The sequence below is a fragment of the Globicephala melas genome, chromosome 10 (assembly GCF_963455315.2).
Source record: "Globicephala melas chromosome 10, mGloMel1.2, whole genome shotgun sequence".
Lineage (NCBI taxonomy): Eukaryota > Metazoa > Chordata > Mammalia > Artiodactyla > Delphinidae > Globicephala > Globicephala melas.
Window position 1 is genome coordinate 94385579 of NC_083323.1, and position 18239 is coordinate 94403817.

The 18239-nt window shown below is 34.4% G+C and overlaps 1 protein-coding gene across 1 annotated transcript in view; it reads left to right on the forward strand.

The window, feature by feature from the left end:
• Window positions 1–18239, forward strand: part of LOC132598036 (NKG2-A/NKG2-B type II integral membrane protein-like) — a 36419-nt gene that overhangs the window by 10130 nt on the left and 8050 nt on the right. The window contains exons 3-10 of the mRNA XM_060306990.1: window positions 1437–1588; window positions 2566–2654; window positions 8186–10229; window positions 10621–10719; window positions 11203–11256; window positions 11783–11934; window positions 13841–13941; window positions 14257–14373. Of these exons, the coding sequence (XP_060162973.1) occupies window positions 10043–10229; window positions 10621–10719; window positions 11203–11256; window positions 11783–11934; window positions 13841–13941; window positions 14257–14373 (710 nt within the window). The 5' untranslated portion in view covers window positions 1437–1588; window positions 2566–2654; window positions 8186–10042. The remainder of the gene's footprint in view (window positions 1–1436; window positions 1589–2565; window positions 2655–8185; window positions 10230–10620; window positions 10720–11202; window positions 11257–11782; window positions 11935–13840; window positions 13942–14256; window positions 14374–18239) is intronic.

Genomic DNA, 18239 nt, shown 5'->3' on the forward strand with positions numbered 1-18239 from the left:
GGAGGCTGTGTGTATTCAGTGTCTTTGGTGTGAGAGCTGCCAGCCACTTCTTTCCTCAGGGTGTGCTAGCCACGATCACCTTGATAGAGACTGTCATTGGCATTGGAGGATCAAATGCTCGTGCAGGGTGTGACGAGGGACTTCCTCTCTGTTCAGTGGCCATCATTGCCCTGCCAGGTGCTGGATCTGCTCCCCAGCTGTGGTGTGGAGTGAGCAGGGCTGCGGTGTTTGCCCCTTCGGATTGAGAAGTGTGGTGATGAGGCAGCCACCAGTGCAAGGCTCTCTCCACCTGACTGTTGGCAAACCAACATGTGCACACTCCTTATGAGTAGCATCTAGGCTTCTCCAACCCTTCTGTCTGTCCCAGCAGTTTTCCCAGCAGGCAAGAGGGCTTGTCTCCTTTGTGCAGGACCCAGGACTAGGATGCCTAGATTGTGGCTCACCCTGCTCGCTCCTCAGGTTGAGAGTCCTTTTTTTTTTTTTTTTTTTTTCAGATCCCTCCCAGGGGTGCAGGTCCCGAGCCAATGTCTTTTTTTCCCATCCTACCCAGTTATAGGTTTCTTGCAACTTTGGTTGTGTAGTTCTGCTAGTTTCCAGTTAGCTTTCCATGAGAACTGTTCCACATGTAGATGTATTTTTGATGTGTTTGTGGGGGGAGATGAGTTCCACATTCTCCTACTCCACTGCCTTGATCCCCTTCCCTAACTGTATGTTTTTGATGATTATAAAAAAGATTATTAAAATATGCAAATTGCATATGTTTATTAAACAGTTGAAGTATAAGTTTTTATGAAATTAGTTACTGAATTTTATTCCATATACTTAAAATAATTAATAATAAAAATTTCTGACAAAAGTGCAATAGTTCATTAATTGCTTTTTGTGTTCATATGATTATATATTTTTTAGCCTTTTCAATATGCATATATAATTTTTATTTATTTATTTATTTGCGGTACGCGGGCCTCTCACTGTTGTGGCCTCTCCCGTTGCAGAGCACAGGCTCCGGACGCGCAGGCTCAGCGGCCATGGCTCACGGGCCCAGCCGCTCCGCGGCTTGTGGGATCTTCCCGGACCAGGGCACGAACCCGTGTTCCCTGCATCGGCAGGCGGACCCTCAACAACTGCGCCACCAGGGAAGCCCTGCATATGTAATTTTAATCACATCAAACAATTGTATAATATTATTTGGAATGCATTTTCCTTGTGGGTAAAATTTTATACAAATTTTTAGTAGAAAAATTCAAAACATGAGCTAAATATTAATTATTGTTAACTATGGTTTGTGTAAAACTTGCCCAGAAATGTTACAAAAAATGCTTGTTTTGCTTTCTCTCTAATATCCATCTGTAAAACAAACACAAAGATATAGTAATTGTGTTAGTAGTAGTTATTCATAGTACAGAGTACACATTAAATATGTTTACATTTTCTAGAATGTTCCTGTGATCTTTGTTCAACCCACTGGATTGGATTTGGAAATAGCTCTTATCTTCTTTCCAATAAATCCAAAACCCGGGCGGAGAGCCATGCTGCCTGTGCAGAGCTGAATTCTCACCTTCTAAAGATCGGTATCAAGGAAGAGCTGGTAGGGCAGACACTTCTGTTTTTTTTGTTATACTATAACTATATCTGGTTTCAAAGCATTAGTGATTGACACCATAATTTGGGAAAACTGAAGGTTCTCAAAAGTGTATGATATTTTCTTACTTTGACTCAATTTTCTTAGGGAGAAACTCCACTTTTTGAACATTTAATGCTAGAAGAAAACCACATTAACAAATGAGATACCTTGAGAAAAAATCTTATTAATACTAAGTGGATGTGGTGCAAGCCCTTGGGAGAACTTTAACCAATAACAGCTGAGCCAGAAAGGAGTGGATTATAATACGCACACATTTCTGGTTTATGATTTCTTTTCCCAATTGGAAATTTTATTCATGCTTGAAATGAAAGGCTGGATAGGTCTCAAAATCAATGAAACCAATAAATCCTGGTTAAGGGAAGATGGCGTCACAGTAACTGAAAGCCTGAAAGTATAGTGTTTTGATAACTGAACTTTTCTGAGAGTATATGACAATTCGTGTGTATGTGCATGTATGTGTGTGTGCGTTGTGTGTGTGCGTTATGTGTGTAGGGCACAGAAAGAGCAACCAAGAAAAAGGAAATCATTACGGTTTTTGAGGATCAGTCTGTGGGATTTAATTGGGGGAAAATTTCCAGTTTTTTCTAAATATCACCTTTAGGGCCTTTACTTTTTTAACTTTACTGGACTCTTAGGAGAAATTTATGCATAGTTTTAGGCAAGCTGATAAATCCATAAACTTCTATCATATTGGCTTATAATTCTACTTAAATAAACAGGATAGGATTAGATACTGTTCGGTATTTTGTGTTAAGCTTAATATTTTGTAATTAAAGACTGTCAGTCTTCAGGGTTTAATTCTTGTTTTGATTAGTTTGTTCTTTTATTGTTTCTCATTTTGTTTGTTCTTTCTAATTTTAAGCTTGAGATAAAATTAGCATTTGCGGATATCACACCTTGCTTTACAATTTTTTTCACAGATTCTTGGAAATGGAGAATGATGGTTGTCCATATATCGAAGGAAATTATGTTTATGCTTGTAACTGTTCATCTGGGAAAACTTACGTCTGTGAGTTTAATATATAGCAGCTGTTTTCCTAATACATGTTGTGATTGAATCCTAATTAATTAAAGAAGTACAAAATATTCTGTTGCCTTTATAGAATTTTACAAATTATTGTTAAAGTTTTTTTTTTTTACTGCACTCACAATACTTTAGTTAAATTTTCAACTTTTAAATGTATTCGAAGTGAGGAAAATTCACCACCCACAAATTCTTTGGGAGTGAGTGTTCTCCCTATGAGAGCTCATATTAATATTAATTTATTAAATAAAGTTAGCAAACTGTTTGTTTTAACATCTTTATGGGAGTATAATTGCTTTACAATGGTGTGTTAGTTTCTGCTTTGTAACAAAGTGAATCAGCTATACATATACATATATCCCCATATCTCTTCCCTCTTGTGTCTCCCTCCCTCCCACCCTCCCTATCCCACCCCTCTAGGTGGTCACAAAGCACCGAGCTGATCTCCCTGTGCTATGCGGCTGCTTCCCACTAGCTATCTATTTTACATTTGGTAGTGTATATATGTCAGTGCTACTCTCTCACTTCGTCCCAGCTTACCCTCCCCCCTCCCCGTGTCCTCAAGTCCATTCTGTAGTAGGTCTGCGTCTTTATTCCCATCCTACCCCTAGGTTTTTCATGACCTTTTTTTTAAATTTTTAGATTCCATATATATGTGTTAGCATACGGTATTTGTTTTTCTCTTTCTGACTTACTTCACTCTGTATGACAGACTCTAGGTCCATCCACCTTACTACAAATAACTCAATTTCGTTTCTTTTTATGGCTGAGTAATATTCCATTGTATATACGTGCCATATCTTCTTTATGCATTCATCTGTTGATGAACACTTAGATTGCTTCCATGCCTTGGCTATTGTAATAGTGCTGCTATGAACATTGGGTTCATATGTCTTTTCGAATAATGTTTTTCTCTGGATATATGCCCAGGGGTGAGATTGCTAAATCATATGGTAACTCTATTTTTAGTTTTTTTAAGAACCTCCATACTATTCTCCATAGTGGCTACATCAATTTACATTCCCACCAGTAGTGTAGGAGAGTTCCCTTTTCTCCACACCCTCTCCAGCGTTTGTTATTTATAGACTTTTTGATGATGGCCATTCTGACAGGTGTGAGGTGATACCTCACTGTAGTTTTGATTTGCATTTCTCTAATAATTAGTGATGTTGAGCATCTTTTCATGTGTTTGTTGGCCATCTGTTTGTCTTCTTTGAGAAATGTCTGTTCAGGTCTTCCACCCATTTTTTGATTGGGTTGTTTGGGTTTTTTTGATATTGAGCTGCATGAGCTGTTTGTATGATTTAGAGATTACTCCTTTCTCATTTGCTTTGTTTGCAACTATGTTCTCCCATTCTGAGGGTTGTCTTTTCGTCTTGTTTATGGTTTCCTTTGCTGTGCAAAAGCTTTGAAGTTTCATTAGGTCCCATTTGTTTATTTTTACTTTTATTTCTTTTGCCTTGGGAGACTGACCTAAGTAAATATTGCTATGATTTATGTCAAAGAATGTTTTGCCTTTGTTCTCTCCTAGGAGTTTTATGGTGTCATGTCTTATATTTAAGTTTTTAAACCATTTTGAGTTTATTTTTGTGTATAGTGTGAGGGAGTGTTTTAAGCTGGTTGTCCAGCTTTCCCAATACCACTCGCTGAAGAGACTGTCTTTGCTCCATTATATATTCTTGCCCCCTTTGTCAAAGATTAATTGACCATAGGTGTGTGGGTTTATTTCTGGGCTCTCTATTCTGTTCCATTCATCCATATGACTATTTTTGTGCCAATATCACACTATTTTGATTACTGTAGCTTCGTAGTATTGTCTGAAGTCTGAGAAGGTTCTGCCTCCAGATTTGTTATTTTTCCTCAGGATTATTTTGGCAGTTCTGGGTCTCTTCTGGTTCCATATGAATTTTAGGATTATTTGTTACAGTTTTGTGGAAAATGTCATGGGTAATTTGATAGAGATTGCATTAAGTCTGTAGATTGCTTTGGGTAGTATGACCCTTTTAACAGTATTAATTCCTCCAATTCAAGAGCATGAAATATCTTTCTATTTCTTTGAATAATCTTCAGTTTCCTTTACCAATGTTTTATTGTTCTCAGTGTATAGGTCTTTCACCTCCTTGGTTAGGTTTATTTCTAGGTGTTTTTTTTGGATGCGATTTTAAACAGGATTTTTTTTGGATGCAATTTTAAACAGGATTTTTTTTTTTACATTCTTTCTGATATTTTATTGTTAGTGCAAAGAAATGCAACAGACTTCTGTGTATTAATTTTGTATCTTGCTACTTTGCTGAATTTGTTTATTAGTTCTAGTGGTTTTTGTGTTGGAGTCATTAGGGTTTTCTACATACATAGTATCATGTCATCTGCATATAGTGACAATTTTGCCTCTTCCCTTCCAATTTGGATACCTTTTATTTATGTTTCTTGTCTGATTGCTATGGCTAGGACTTCTGATACTATGTTGAACAGAACTGGTGAGAATGGGCATCCTTGTCTTCTTTCAGATTTTAGTTGGAAGGCTTTCAGTTTTTCATTGTTGAGTATTATATTAACTATGGGTTTGCTTTTATTATGTTGAGGTATAGTCCCTCCATACCCACTTTGGTGAAAGTTTTTATCATGAATTTTATTAAATGCTTTTTCTGCATCTATCAAGATGATCAGTGGTTGTTGTCTTTTCTTTTGTTTATGTGGCATATCACATTGATTGATTTGTATTTGTTGAACCATTCTTGCAACCCTGGAATGAATCTAACTTGATCACAGCATATGATCCTTTTTATGTATTGTTGCTTCAGTTTACTAATATTTTGTGAGGACTTTTGCATCCATATTCATCAAAGATATTGGCCTGTACTTTTCTTTTTTTTTGTAATATCTTTGTCTGATTTTGATATCAGGATGTTGGTGGCTTCCTAGAATGACTTTGGGAGAGTTCCCTCCTCTTCAGTCTTTTGGAATACTTTGAGAAGGATTGGTATAAGTTCTTTGTATATTTGGTAAAATTCCCCAGTGAAGCCACCGAGACCTCTACTTTTATTTACAGGGAGTTTTTTTAAAAATTACAGATTGTATTTCACTTCTAGTGATCATTCTGTTCAAATTTTCTCTTTCTTCTTGACTCAGTTTTGGCAGGTTGTCCATTTTTAAAAACTTGTCCATTTCTTCTAGGTTGTCCAATTTGTTGACATAAGTGTTTATAGTATTTTCTTATGATTTTTTGTATTTCTCTGGTATCAGTTGTTATTCCTCCTTTTTCTTTTTTTTTTTAATTTGGCTCCTCTCTCTTTTCTTCTTGGTGAGCCTGGCTAGAGGTATGTCAATTTTGTTTATCTTTTCAGAGAAACAGTTCTTGGCTTTATTGATCTTTCTATTGTTCTTTATCTCTATTTTATTTATTTCCTCTCTGATGTGTGTTATTTCCTTCCTTCTGCTGACTTTGGGTTTTTTTGTTCCTGTTTTTCTAATTCTTTTAGGTGGTAGCTTAGGTTGTTTACTTGAGATTTTCTTCTTTCTTGAGAAAGGCCTGTATTGCTGTAAACTTCCCTTTTAGAACTGCTTTTGCTGTGTCCCATAGATTTTGTAAGGTTGTCTTTTCATTGTCATTTCTTTCCAGGTATTTTCTGATTTTCTCTTTCATTTCATTCTGACCCATTGGTTTTTAGTATCATGTTGTTTAGTCTCCATGTAATCATTTTTTTTTCTCATTTTTTTCCTGTGGTTGATTTCTAGTTACATATGGTTGTGGTCAGAAAAGATGTTTGAAATAATTTCTATCCCTTACATTTCTTGAGGCTTGTTTTGTGTCCTACTATGTGGCCTATCCTTGAGAATGTTCCACGTGCACTTAAAAAAGAGTGTGTATTATGGTTTTTTTGTATGTAACATCCTGTAGACATCAATTAAGTTCAACTGTTCTATTGTGTCATTTAGGATCTCCTTTGCCTTATTGCTTTTTATGTCTGGAAGATCTGTCCAGTGATGTCAGTGGGGTATTAAAGACTCCTACTATTATTTTATTCCCATCAATTTCTCTCTTTACGTCTGTAGTGTTTGTTTTATGTATTTAGATTCTCCTAAGTATATTGGGTGCATACATGTTAACAAGTGTAATATCCTCTTCTTGTATTGATCCTTTTATCATTATATAGTGTCCTTTGTCTTTCATTATGAACTTTGTTTTAAAGTCTATTTTGTCTGATATGAGTATTGCTACCCATAGTTTCTTGTCATTTTCATTTGCATGTGCCATTTATCTTGTGGTTTAAGCCTTCTTTTCCTCCCCTTCCCATTGTTTGGTTAGGTGATATTTTTAAAAATTACCTTTTCTTGAACTGCATAGTTTGACTTGGGTTTATGTCGTTACATCAAATATTCCTAGCGTAGGGCTTCCCTGGTGGCACAGTGGTTGAGAGTCCGCCTGCCGATGCAGGGGACATGGGTTCGTGCCCCAGTCTGGGAAGATCCCACATGCCGCGGAGCACCTGGGCCCATGAGCCATGGCCGCTGAGCCTGCGCGTCCAGAGCCTGTGCTCTACAACGGGAGAGGCCACAACAGCGAGAGGCCCACGTACCACCAAAAAAAAAACTATATGTATATATATATATATATATATATATATATATATATATATATTCCTAGTGTAATACAGACAACTAGTCATGATTGGAGGATGAATTCATGAATGGTATAATGAGTAGTTATTTAATACTTCCACCTATGTCATGGTGATACAGTTTAATATTGTTTGTGTTTTATCCTTTCAAGGGGCATTTATTTTTAACAGAGGAAATCTGCAGATTAAATTATTTATTTAATAAGAATAAAATGGAACGTAAGAACTAGGGCAGAGAAATAGAGATGGTATTTTGAAAACGATGGACTTTGTGCCAGGTAGAGTATGGTTGAGAATGTAGAAATTCCTCAGGATAATTAGTGACAAATATCCTTAAATACTTGTTGAAAATGGGATTATGGCTTTTAGAAATTCTTCCATGACAATAGAAATGAGATAATAATGGATATGAGGAAATAGTGTATGTACTGCCAAGATTTAGCAACTAGTTTAAAAGTAAAACTTGAGGTATTTGAAGTTTGCAGTGTTCATGATTGAGATGGAAATAAGATAACTGCAGGGTGGCTAAGCCGCCATCTCCTCAGATCTTGTAGAATGTGAAAACAATTTCTCAGAGACATTTGAAAATGGAAAATCTAAATGACACACTTAGAGGTCCATTTGTCCTTTCAACTGGAGCCCAAAGTCTCCTAGTTTCTGGAGGTTTGTGATGAGGTAAACTGTCTTCAAAATAGCCTATGTGTGAGAATTTCCTGTTCAAACCTGAAGTGACACATTGATGAGAAATCAACTTTTTCCACTCTTGTTTCACTCTGAGCCTTCACAGGGCAGTCTGTGGAGGTCACAGACATTGTTTATTCTTGTCCTAGATTTATGTTTTTAAATTTCTTCTTTTAATTTTTTAAATTCTTCTTTAAATTTCTTCTTTCTACCCAGCTATAGCAGGCCTCTTTTATGAGAGTAACCTGACCTCCCCACTAAAGGATGCACAACTTTCTGGCCAACAGAAGGTATGTGTCCCTCCTCTCCTGTCTCTCTACTAGACCACCTCACTTAGTGGGAAATAACAAATGTTAAATGTAATGCAAGTGAGGTACAATTAATATACAACAAAATCAAAGTAGAATATTGGTGTTTTTTTAAAATAATTCAGGGTAAAAAGCAACCATAAAACATGAAATATGTTGGAAGATTTCTCAAAGTATTCAATTTATTGTCTGTAGGAAGTTAGTTGCATATGCACTTGCATATTTGGGTTTATAAATCAATATACTATTAAGTGAAACCCACAGACATCATGACAGGGAAGAATTAGTTTGGGATTTTATAATCAGTAGAAGGTGGGTTTTTTGTATAATAGTATGTTAATATATATTTTGCTCAACCTTTATAAATAGATTCTTGGAAAGGAATTCATTGCATAACAAAAGCCAAACATAATTCCTCATACGTGTACTTAGACTCAATAAAAGCAGCCTGATTTTATAACAAAAATCAGGATGAGGTAGCTTCCTAAATGCTAATTTAAACTTAATTGTAAGTAATGAAAGAATTTTTTAAAAAATTGAACAAACACTGCAAAAAAATGTACCATGCTAATTAAAGACACTCCTGCTTAATAAATTACTTAACAGGGTCTAACTGATATGAATTAGAAATAGTAACATAGAAATTGTGACTAAAATAATAATTAAAACTGATACTTGTTGAGAACTTATAAGTGTCAAGTTGAGTGCTCAGTGTTACATGCACTGTATATTACCTATTCTTATTTCCATTTTAGATTAGTAAGATAGGTTACTAGATACTAAATAATTTTTTAACAGTCACACTCTTGTAAGTTTCAAAGCCATAGTTTATTTCCAGGTCTTTCTGACTACAGCATCCATTGACTGAATTATTAAGTTATGTTATCTGGATTTTTTTATAAGTAATTTTTATAAGTAATTACCATCACTTATACAACTAAAATGACCTTTACTAACTTTGACACCTATAGGATCTTTCTGGAAGTTTGAATTAACAGTGTTCTTCCATAAATTACTTATATTTGTTTATTATTTTGTGGGTTCATATCTTAGCCATTAAGTCAATTATCGATTACTTTTACAAACTAAGTATTTTTTAGTCTTTTTCTGTTGTTTTATTTTCAATATTGTCTAGGTTATATATAAGTTTAGTGTATCATGTAACATTTTCCAATACATGAAGTATTTCCTCAATTTTTAATGTCTTCTCAGAACTCCTCAACCATTCAAAATAACGACCATTTGGTAACACTTTTCATAAGTAAATGTAAGTCACCAAATAATGTAATTTAGTGTAGGAGATTGTTGTACATGCCAACATTACACTTTCCCCATCTTTAAAATACTCTATCTTTAACCATTACTGGATTTCAAAATTATCATAAATATAGGTGAATCTCTCTTTTCTAATAAAACATTTTAATTTTAATACAAGCATTATAATGGTGTTAAAATATTTCTGTGGAATCTGACTAGGATATTATTAGTCATGAACTTCTTTACTCCTCCCTAATTTATTGCTTTTCATTGTTTCAACCAAAAATATATTGTCAAATGTAGAATAACTTAAAAAAAAAAGTATTCTACCATGAGACACTTGTTTAAAGCTCTAAGGAATTTAGAACCAGGCCTTAAGATTGTTCTACTGCGAAGTGAGCACTAGACTCTACCCCGCCCATTTTACTGTACTAGGGATCTCATCTTACATACACCATTCATTCCTAAGTACGCTTAGGGCACTGTCTGACATAATTCAGCTGCAGAGATGAATAACCAAGGAGTAACCTATGCAGAACTGAAGGTAGCCAAGAACTCAAAGAGGCAGCAAATAAAACCTAAGGGCACTAAAAGTTCCATTTCAATAACTGAGCAGGAAATAACCTATGCAGAATCAAATCTTCAAAATGCTTCTCAGAATCTTCGAGGGAATGACAAGAACTACCACTGCAAAGGTAAAGCATTTAATAGTCACATGATGGAACTGTTCTAGGATACGCAGTTGGAGTACAGAGGTTGGAGAAAGAGTAGGGGATAAGTTCACGTATTTTTCATTTTGAGGAACAGAACTTAAAGTTGGAGATGGGATTCTAATGTGAAATTGGAGGACTACTTTTATTCTGGCATTGCTGTAATTTGTAGTCTTTGATCAACAACTCATGAAGCGTTATATATGCTGAAAATGCAAAGGTATATTCTGAGAGAAAGATTATAGTGGTAGAAATGGGCTTGGGGTCCAAGTTTATATATATAACTCCCTGTTTATGTGGGTTCTCTTGTTTGTAAACTTTCTAAACAACTGTCACCATCACTCTTTTCTCAGTGTTTCCTTTTCTTTCCCTGCAGATTTACCATCACCTCCAGAGAAGCTCATTGCTGGGGTTCTGGGAATCATCTGCCTTGTTTTGATGTCCAGTGTGGTAACAATGATAGTTTTTACTCCCTGTAAGTAGATTTTTGAAAAATTGTAAGGGAACTTTACACTTTAATGATGGTCAGTGCCTCTAAACAGTTCATAATATTATGGAATGGGCATCTCATTAAAATGTATGCATTTAGACTAAATGTGGAATGGTTATTCTGAATTTGTCAAAAGTATACAACACAATAATTACAGAGAGTATGTATATGTATATTCTGATTTCATAACTCAAAAGCATGCTTTAGGATATTGAAAGATCTTACTGAGAAATACAAATTAATTCTTGAGATTGGTTAAAACAAATACTATAAGAGATGGTGATCTGTTCCTTTAGGCTTTTGAAATATTTTTTCAACCAAATCTTCATTACTTAATTTTTCTTGGTAAAATCAATTTTATTCCAGATTATTCTAATCCTAAGCAATAAACCAAATTTCAACTCAGAAACTACAATCATTATGATTTATTTAGATCAATATTAACTTTTATAATGATTAATTTTGTAGCTACTGCAATACGGGAGCAGAATAACTCCTCTCCGATAAAAAGGCTCCAGAAAGGTACATAATGATTTTCAAAGTTCTGATATAAATACAGTTTGTATTTTGTCTCTATCTTAGGCTAGTGAAAATAAGAATAGATTTTGGGGTTGAACATAAATTACAAAATATGGCAACAAATATTCATAAATAATAATTATAGGAGAGTGTTTCTCCCTATGCGACAATATGATCACCGTACCCACTGTTGCCACTGGCTCAAATTTCCTCCCTCTGTAATATGATAAGAGACAAATAATTTTGCTATTCTAAAACAGAGGTTTCATTTCTTGATTTTCAGGACATGTAAAGAGTGGCTATTTCTGTGTGTTTGCTTTATACGGAGACATAAATTGGGGGGTGAGAGACTGACACTTCTGTGAATGTATGAGTGTGGTTTGTTTTATATGCACCAGCCTTGAGGGTGCATAGATGTGTTTTATATATATACACACATATATATTTATACCTATGCATATATGTAAGTTAGTTTTCATTTTTTTTAATTCAAATTGTTTTTAGATAATAATTCACAATCTTTCTTCAGAATGTCATTCTGGTCATTGTCCAAAACAGTGGTTTACATGTTCCAACAATTGCTATTGTATTCATTTGGAAAAAAAAACATGGAATGAGAGTGTGACGGCCTGTGCTGCTAAGAACTCTACTCTGCTTTATATAGATAATGAAGAAGAAATGGTAAGATACTAAATGTTGCAAACACTTTGTTAAAGGCTTGATTCAGTCAATATTATATTTGCTAGGATTCACTTGTGGTTTTGTACATATTTGCAGTTTGTTTAAGGCCTATTAATGTTCCATTAAACAGAATACAACTTTATGATATTCTATTTATATTTTTATACCATTAATACACGTTTGATAATTTCCAGTTCTTGCTTTTCATAAAAAAAAATGTTTCTACAAATGCTATTATTTTCTAAAATAAACTGTGCTATTTAATTTTACAATATATAAAGGAAAATAAACATATCATGATTTTGCATATTGATCACAATATGTATAGAACCATGTAATTGCATATCAGATCGTGGAATAGAAGTTTCCACTTCATAGCAGCCCCACTCCTCTGTATTCTCTCATCACTTCTCCACCCTTCGTGTATACCCACTGTCCTGACTTTTGATATTATAGAATCTCTTTGCTTGGTTGTTGTTTTTTTTTTTTTTTTTTGTGGTACGCGGGCCTCTCACTGTTGTGGCCTCTCCCATTGCGGAGCACAGGCTCTGGACGCGCAGGCTCAGCGGCCATGGCTCACGGGCCCAGCCGCTCCGTGGCATGTGGGATCTTCCCGGACCGGGGCACCAACCCGTGTCCCCTGCATCGGCAGGCGGACTCTCAACCACTGCGCCACCAGAAAAGCCCCTCTTTGCTTGTTTTTGAACTTCATATACATGGAATCATAGAGTATGCATTTCTCTTCTTGTCTCCTCTTACCCCCATATGCTATTTTTGCAATTCATCCATATTATTGCATTTATGTGTAGTTTGTAAATTTCCACTGCTCATTATGTAAATATAACATTTAAAATCCAATGTACCCAATGTCTCTGGTTACAGATGGCGTCTTATGCCCTCAGATATAAAGAGGCTTCCTGGGTTCAGTACTTTTAGTCATGGGATCCCCTTCGCTGGTCCCACCTCCACCCCTACCCCCCAACTCTGGTATCTCTCGGTGGAGGGGGAGGAGAAGCCCTTGCTCTGGCTGCTTCTTGTTAGCAGGTGTCCTGCTGGATCACCTTGTAAGGCTCACCTGGTGTCGCCCACAGGATTCCCCTCAACACCAAGGAGGAATGGCTAGGCTGGGTGTTGGGAAGCAGCAGGCCTAGGTCACTTTCTTTGGTTGGGTGGTGGATATAAGATGCCCCTAATAGTTGTTCCTTAACCCCAGGGTCGCAAACCATTTCGCCTTTCTCTTTCCACCTTTCAGAGTTCTCCTTGACTTGTGTCTTTCATTAGTTCCAGTGTTTACAGTTGTACTTAACTGGGCGCAGCTGAGAGAAATGAGTCTCTGACTCCTTGTCTGGTCCCTTGGATTCTAGCAACACAGAAACAGAGTGATTGGGGGTTGATCTAGTCAAAGAACGGTGTGAGCCCCAGGAAACCAAATCTTTGGCTTTCGTGTCACTTATTTTCTCAATTTCATTCCCTTAATTTCCTTCTAAAACCGAAACTCTGAGAAACATAGAGGAGAAATCCATTGATATGGTCACAGTATCCTGAGAAATGGATGTCACAGAATCTAAAATCTTATTTAAAGCCTTGCTGTGTTAGTTTTGACAACATGGGTAACAGTTGAATTACATGAATCAGAATTTTCCTTATTAACCTAAGAAAAACAGTGAAACTGCTAAGCATAACTGTTTGAGTTAATTTTACATCAAAAGTACTGACCTTGGTTAATGTATTCGGCAATATTAAAACTTTGAACTTTAATATATTTTTAGTGTTAGATGAGACTCTTAACACTCATTTTGTTCAGAAAACTAAGGATCCTATGAAAGAACACACTACTTGCCTTTGAAAAATTAATAAAAATCTTTCATGACGACTATTTAAGTGAAAATTCTTTATTTTGGGCTAGAAATTCCTGATGTCCCTATCAATTATGTCATGGATTTCAGTCTTTCGTAAAGGCCGTGATCATCCATGGATGTGGCTAAATGGTTCAACTTCCAAACTAAAGTAAGTTTTTAAAAATAATACTGTATAGAGGAGGAAAAGATTAAAAATTTTAAGAATAATATTAAAACATTTGTTTTAGTTGAATTATAGAAAGATGAAGGAGGATGTTGAAAGTTAATAAAATGTTGATATAGTTATTAAAGAATGGGCTCCTCAATAGCCCATTTCCCTAATAACAAGCTCTTACTAAAATTATATTAAAATATCATTACCCATTTTCAAAATAGCTTTTATTACAGTGACATGGAAAATGCTATTGTTTCATGAGTTGTCCTCATATGATATAACAGAATTGTGCTTTTTTTTCCATTACAGTATAACAGACCGATCACCTGCTGAACATAACTGTGCTCTGCTCTATTCAGATGGCATTAAATCAGACAGTTGTGAGCTTCCACATACATATAATTGCAAGGATCAGCTCGAGAAAACGTGAATTTGGATGCTGTTGAGTAACTTTAACTTTTATGAAATGGAAATAATATTATGATTGTATAAATTTTAAAATGAATTATATTGAAATATAATATGCACACCAAAAAGTATAGATATCGTTACTTTTGTGTCTGGCTTTTTTTACTCTACATTATTTTTATGGCCTTCAACCTTTGTAAAAGATCGCATGTTGTGTGAGTCCATTTATATGAAATATCAAGAAGAGGGAAACCTATTCTAGAGGCAGAGAGTGGATTGTTGGTTACCAAGGGCTGAGCAGAGGTAGGATTGGAAAATGACTGCTAATGGTTACTATGTTTCTTCTGGGGGCGATGAAAACGTCTAGAGTTTGTTACTGTTGATGGTTGTAAACTCTGTGAATATACTAAAGAAAAAAAATCACTGATTTATACACTTTAAGTGGATAAATTTCATGCCATGTAAATTACACCTCAATAAAGCTGTTTTTAAAAAAAATCCTGGAATTATGTTTGGGATTGCATTTAATCTTCAAAGTAATTTGTAAAGATAGTCATCTTAACAATATTGGCTCTTCCAGGCAATATCATGCTTTATCTCTCTATGAATTAGGTTTTCTTTAAATTCTCCCTATTATATTTTGTATTTTTCTATATTGAGTTCTTAAAGATACATTGGTATTTCACTCTCATGCTTTTGTAAATGACATCCTTATTTGAAAATTTTTAGTAAGTTTTGCTGCTGTAAACAGTAATACAATGAGGTTTACATATTGGTCTTATAGCCAATGATTTCTCTGACTTTATGTATTAATTCTGTCATTTCAAATATATAGTCTTCTGGATTTTTATATAACAGCTCTTGCATTTGTAAATAATCACACTTTATTTCTTCTTTCCAGATGCAATTTTTTTTCTTGACTTATTTTTATAGGCTAGGATTTTATTTTCAATGTCGAATAGAAGGTACAGTAAAGGTTCTATATGTATCCTTTTCTATTTTCGAGGAAAAGATTTCAGTATTTCATCAATATGAGATTCATCTTAAGGTTTTTTTCATCATAAGTTTCTCATATGAAAACAGTTCCATAATATTCTCATTTTTCAAACAAATTTTATAATCAATTGACGTTACATTTGTATTGTTTTTCCATCAGTTGGAATGATAAACGTTTTCTCTGTATAATGATTATGAAGTAAATTACCTTTATTTCTTTCATATGTTAAACCAGTCTTGCATTTTGAAGTAAAATCACAATGATCATGTGTTGTCCTTTTTTAAAAAATCAATGCATATATTATATCTAGGTCAAGCTGAAGTTTTTCTTTATCTGTGTTCCCAAAGAAATTTGACTGAGTTTTCATTTACGTTATGTACTTGACAAGTTGTTACCAAGGCTATTTTTAGGAAGCATTTCCTTTTCTTTTACCTGGACCTTTGTGAAAGAGTACTGCTACGTTTTCAAGTGTTATTATTCACTACTAGTGCCATCTGAGCTTCTAGAACTTTTTTGTGGGAAGGTTTATATAACGAACTCAATTTCTTTACAATATGTGTTAGGTTTACTCAGGTTTCTATTTTTTGTGATGCATTTTGGTAATTTTCAATTTAGGATTTTTCTATTTTTTATAGATACTAAAATGTTTTCATAATATTGCTTTTTTTATCTGTAAAAACCACATGGTATCCCCATATTTATTATAGACATAAAAGACTTGTTTCTTCTCAAATTTTTTTTTTTTTGGCCACACCGCATGGCTTGTGGGCTCTTAGTTCCCTGACCAAGGAATGAACCCAGAGCCTCGGCAGTGAGAGCGTGGTGTCTTAACCACTGAACCATCAGGGATTCCCTCTCCTCACCTTTCTTTCAGCAGTCTTTTATCAATTTTATTAAATGTTTTCAATGAGAATACATTTGGCCTTGTTCCTCTCTATTGTAATTTTGTTCTTTGTCTTGATTTTGTACTATTTATTGTTTTCTTCCTTCTACTTCATTTGGTTTTAATTTCACCTAAATTTAGCTTTTCCATTTTTAGTTTCTTGTGATGCATGCTTGGATTTCTGGTTTGTTTTGTTTTATTTAGTTTGTAAGGTAAGCATTTAAGGCAATCAATACTTCACAAGACAGACATTTGGTTTTATATTTTCCTTGTAATTCTTATAAAAATTTTGAACGTTCATTGTGGTCATTTCTATGGTCCATCTGTTACTTAGACATTTATTACTGAATTTAACACCATATAAGGATTTTCAAAGTTTTGGTTATTGACTTCTGCATATAGTAAAGAGCATTCTGTTTGGTTAGAGAACTTTCTGTGAAGCTAGAAATATTCCACATCTTTGTTAAAAGTGGCTGGTGTGAAAGAGGAACCAATATTAAAATATTATTTTTTTTAACTAATTAAAATTGAATGCCCACATTTCAAGTGCCCACTTGCCAAACTTGCCTAGCGGCTACTGCAGTGACACCACTTCTATATTTTTATATGAATATGCTTGGAAATATGATTTATAGTGTATTTTTTGAAAATTTCTATGTAAAACAATATGAATAGTCCATACTAGTATATAGTATGTGTTCTACATATATGTATTGATGAGTTGTCTAGTTTAAATCTTTCTTTAGCCTTACTGATATCTGCTTGTTTGTAAGCAGTGAGAGAGAATCGTTTAAATCTCTATTTGTAATAGTTCACTTCTTTCAAACTTATGTTGAACTTGTATTATTAAGTACATAAAGATTTTTTAGAAAACATTGCTAATAGTTTAGATACTCTATCTATCATTATGAAACATGCTTCATCATTTCCAATACGGCTCTTGCCTTCTATTATAACAGTATACTAACTATAGCAATTTTCTACTGGCTTGTGTTGCATGGTATATTTTTCATCTTTTTACTTTCCTCTTTCTTTAGGCTTTTGTTAAAGGAGTTTCTCATTAAGATAGTGAACAGTTATTTTAAATATTCTTAGAATTTAAATTGGAAGTTACTCTATATTTAACATAATTTTTAAATTATTCTAAGATATATTTACATATATTATTTATATATAAGTATGTATTGTATGTATATATAATTAATTAAGTATAATATAGTTATCCTTAATCAGAGATGAATGCTACCATTTCTTTGAACTCCACTTCTTTTGTTGTTTTCTTTTTATCTTTCACAATAACTATTTTAACTATTTTAACTATCCTCTGTTGTCAGTTTAATGTTTTAAATATTATGTTATTAGTGCCCCACATTTTACAGCATAAATTCTTAACTCAGTAAAGTCTAACAAATTAATACCTTTACCCTTTCTCGAAAAGTGAAAAGACATAACTACCTTCTACCTTTATTTACTGCTTATGCCGTATTTGCTCCCTTGAATTCGAATACAAATATATATTTTAAAATTTGAAACTTTATTGTTAATATTTTGTCGACTCGATATCCATTAAATATATCCACATAATTCTTACAACTCTTCTTTCCCTTCTGCATATCCAGGTTTTCACCTAGAATAAGGGTTTCTTTTTTTATATATACATCTTTATTGGAGTATAATTGATTCACAATGCTGTGTTAGTTTTGTTGTACAACAAAGCGAATCAGCCATATGCATACATATATCCCCATATCCCCTCCCTCTAAAGCCTCCCTCCCACCTTCCCTATCCCACCCCTCTAGGTGGTCGCAAAACACGGAGCTGATGTTCCTGTGTTATGCAGCTATATCCCACTAGCTATTTTACATTTGGTAGTGTATATATGTCAATACTTCTCTCATTTTGCCCCAGCTTCCCCTCCCAACCCTGTGTCCTCAAGTCCATTCTCTATGTCTGTGTCTTTATTCCTGGCCCGCTGCTAGGTTCATCAGTACCATTTTTTAAAAA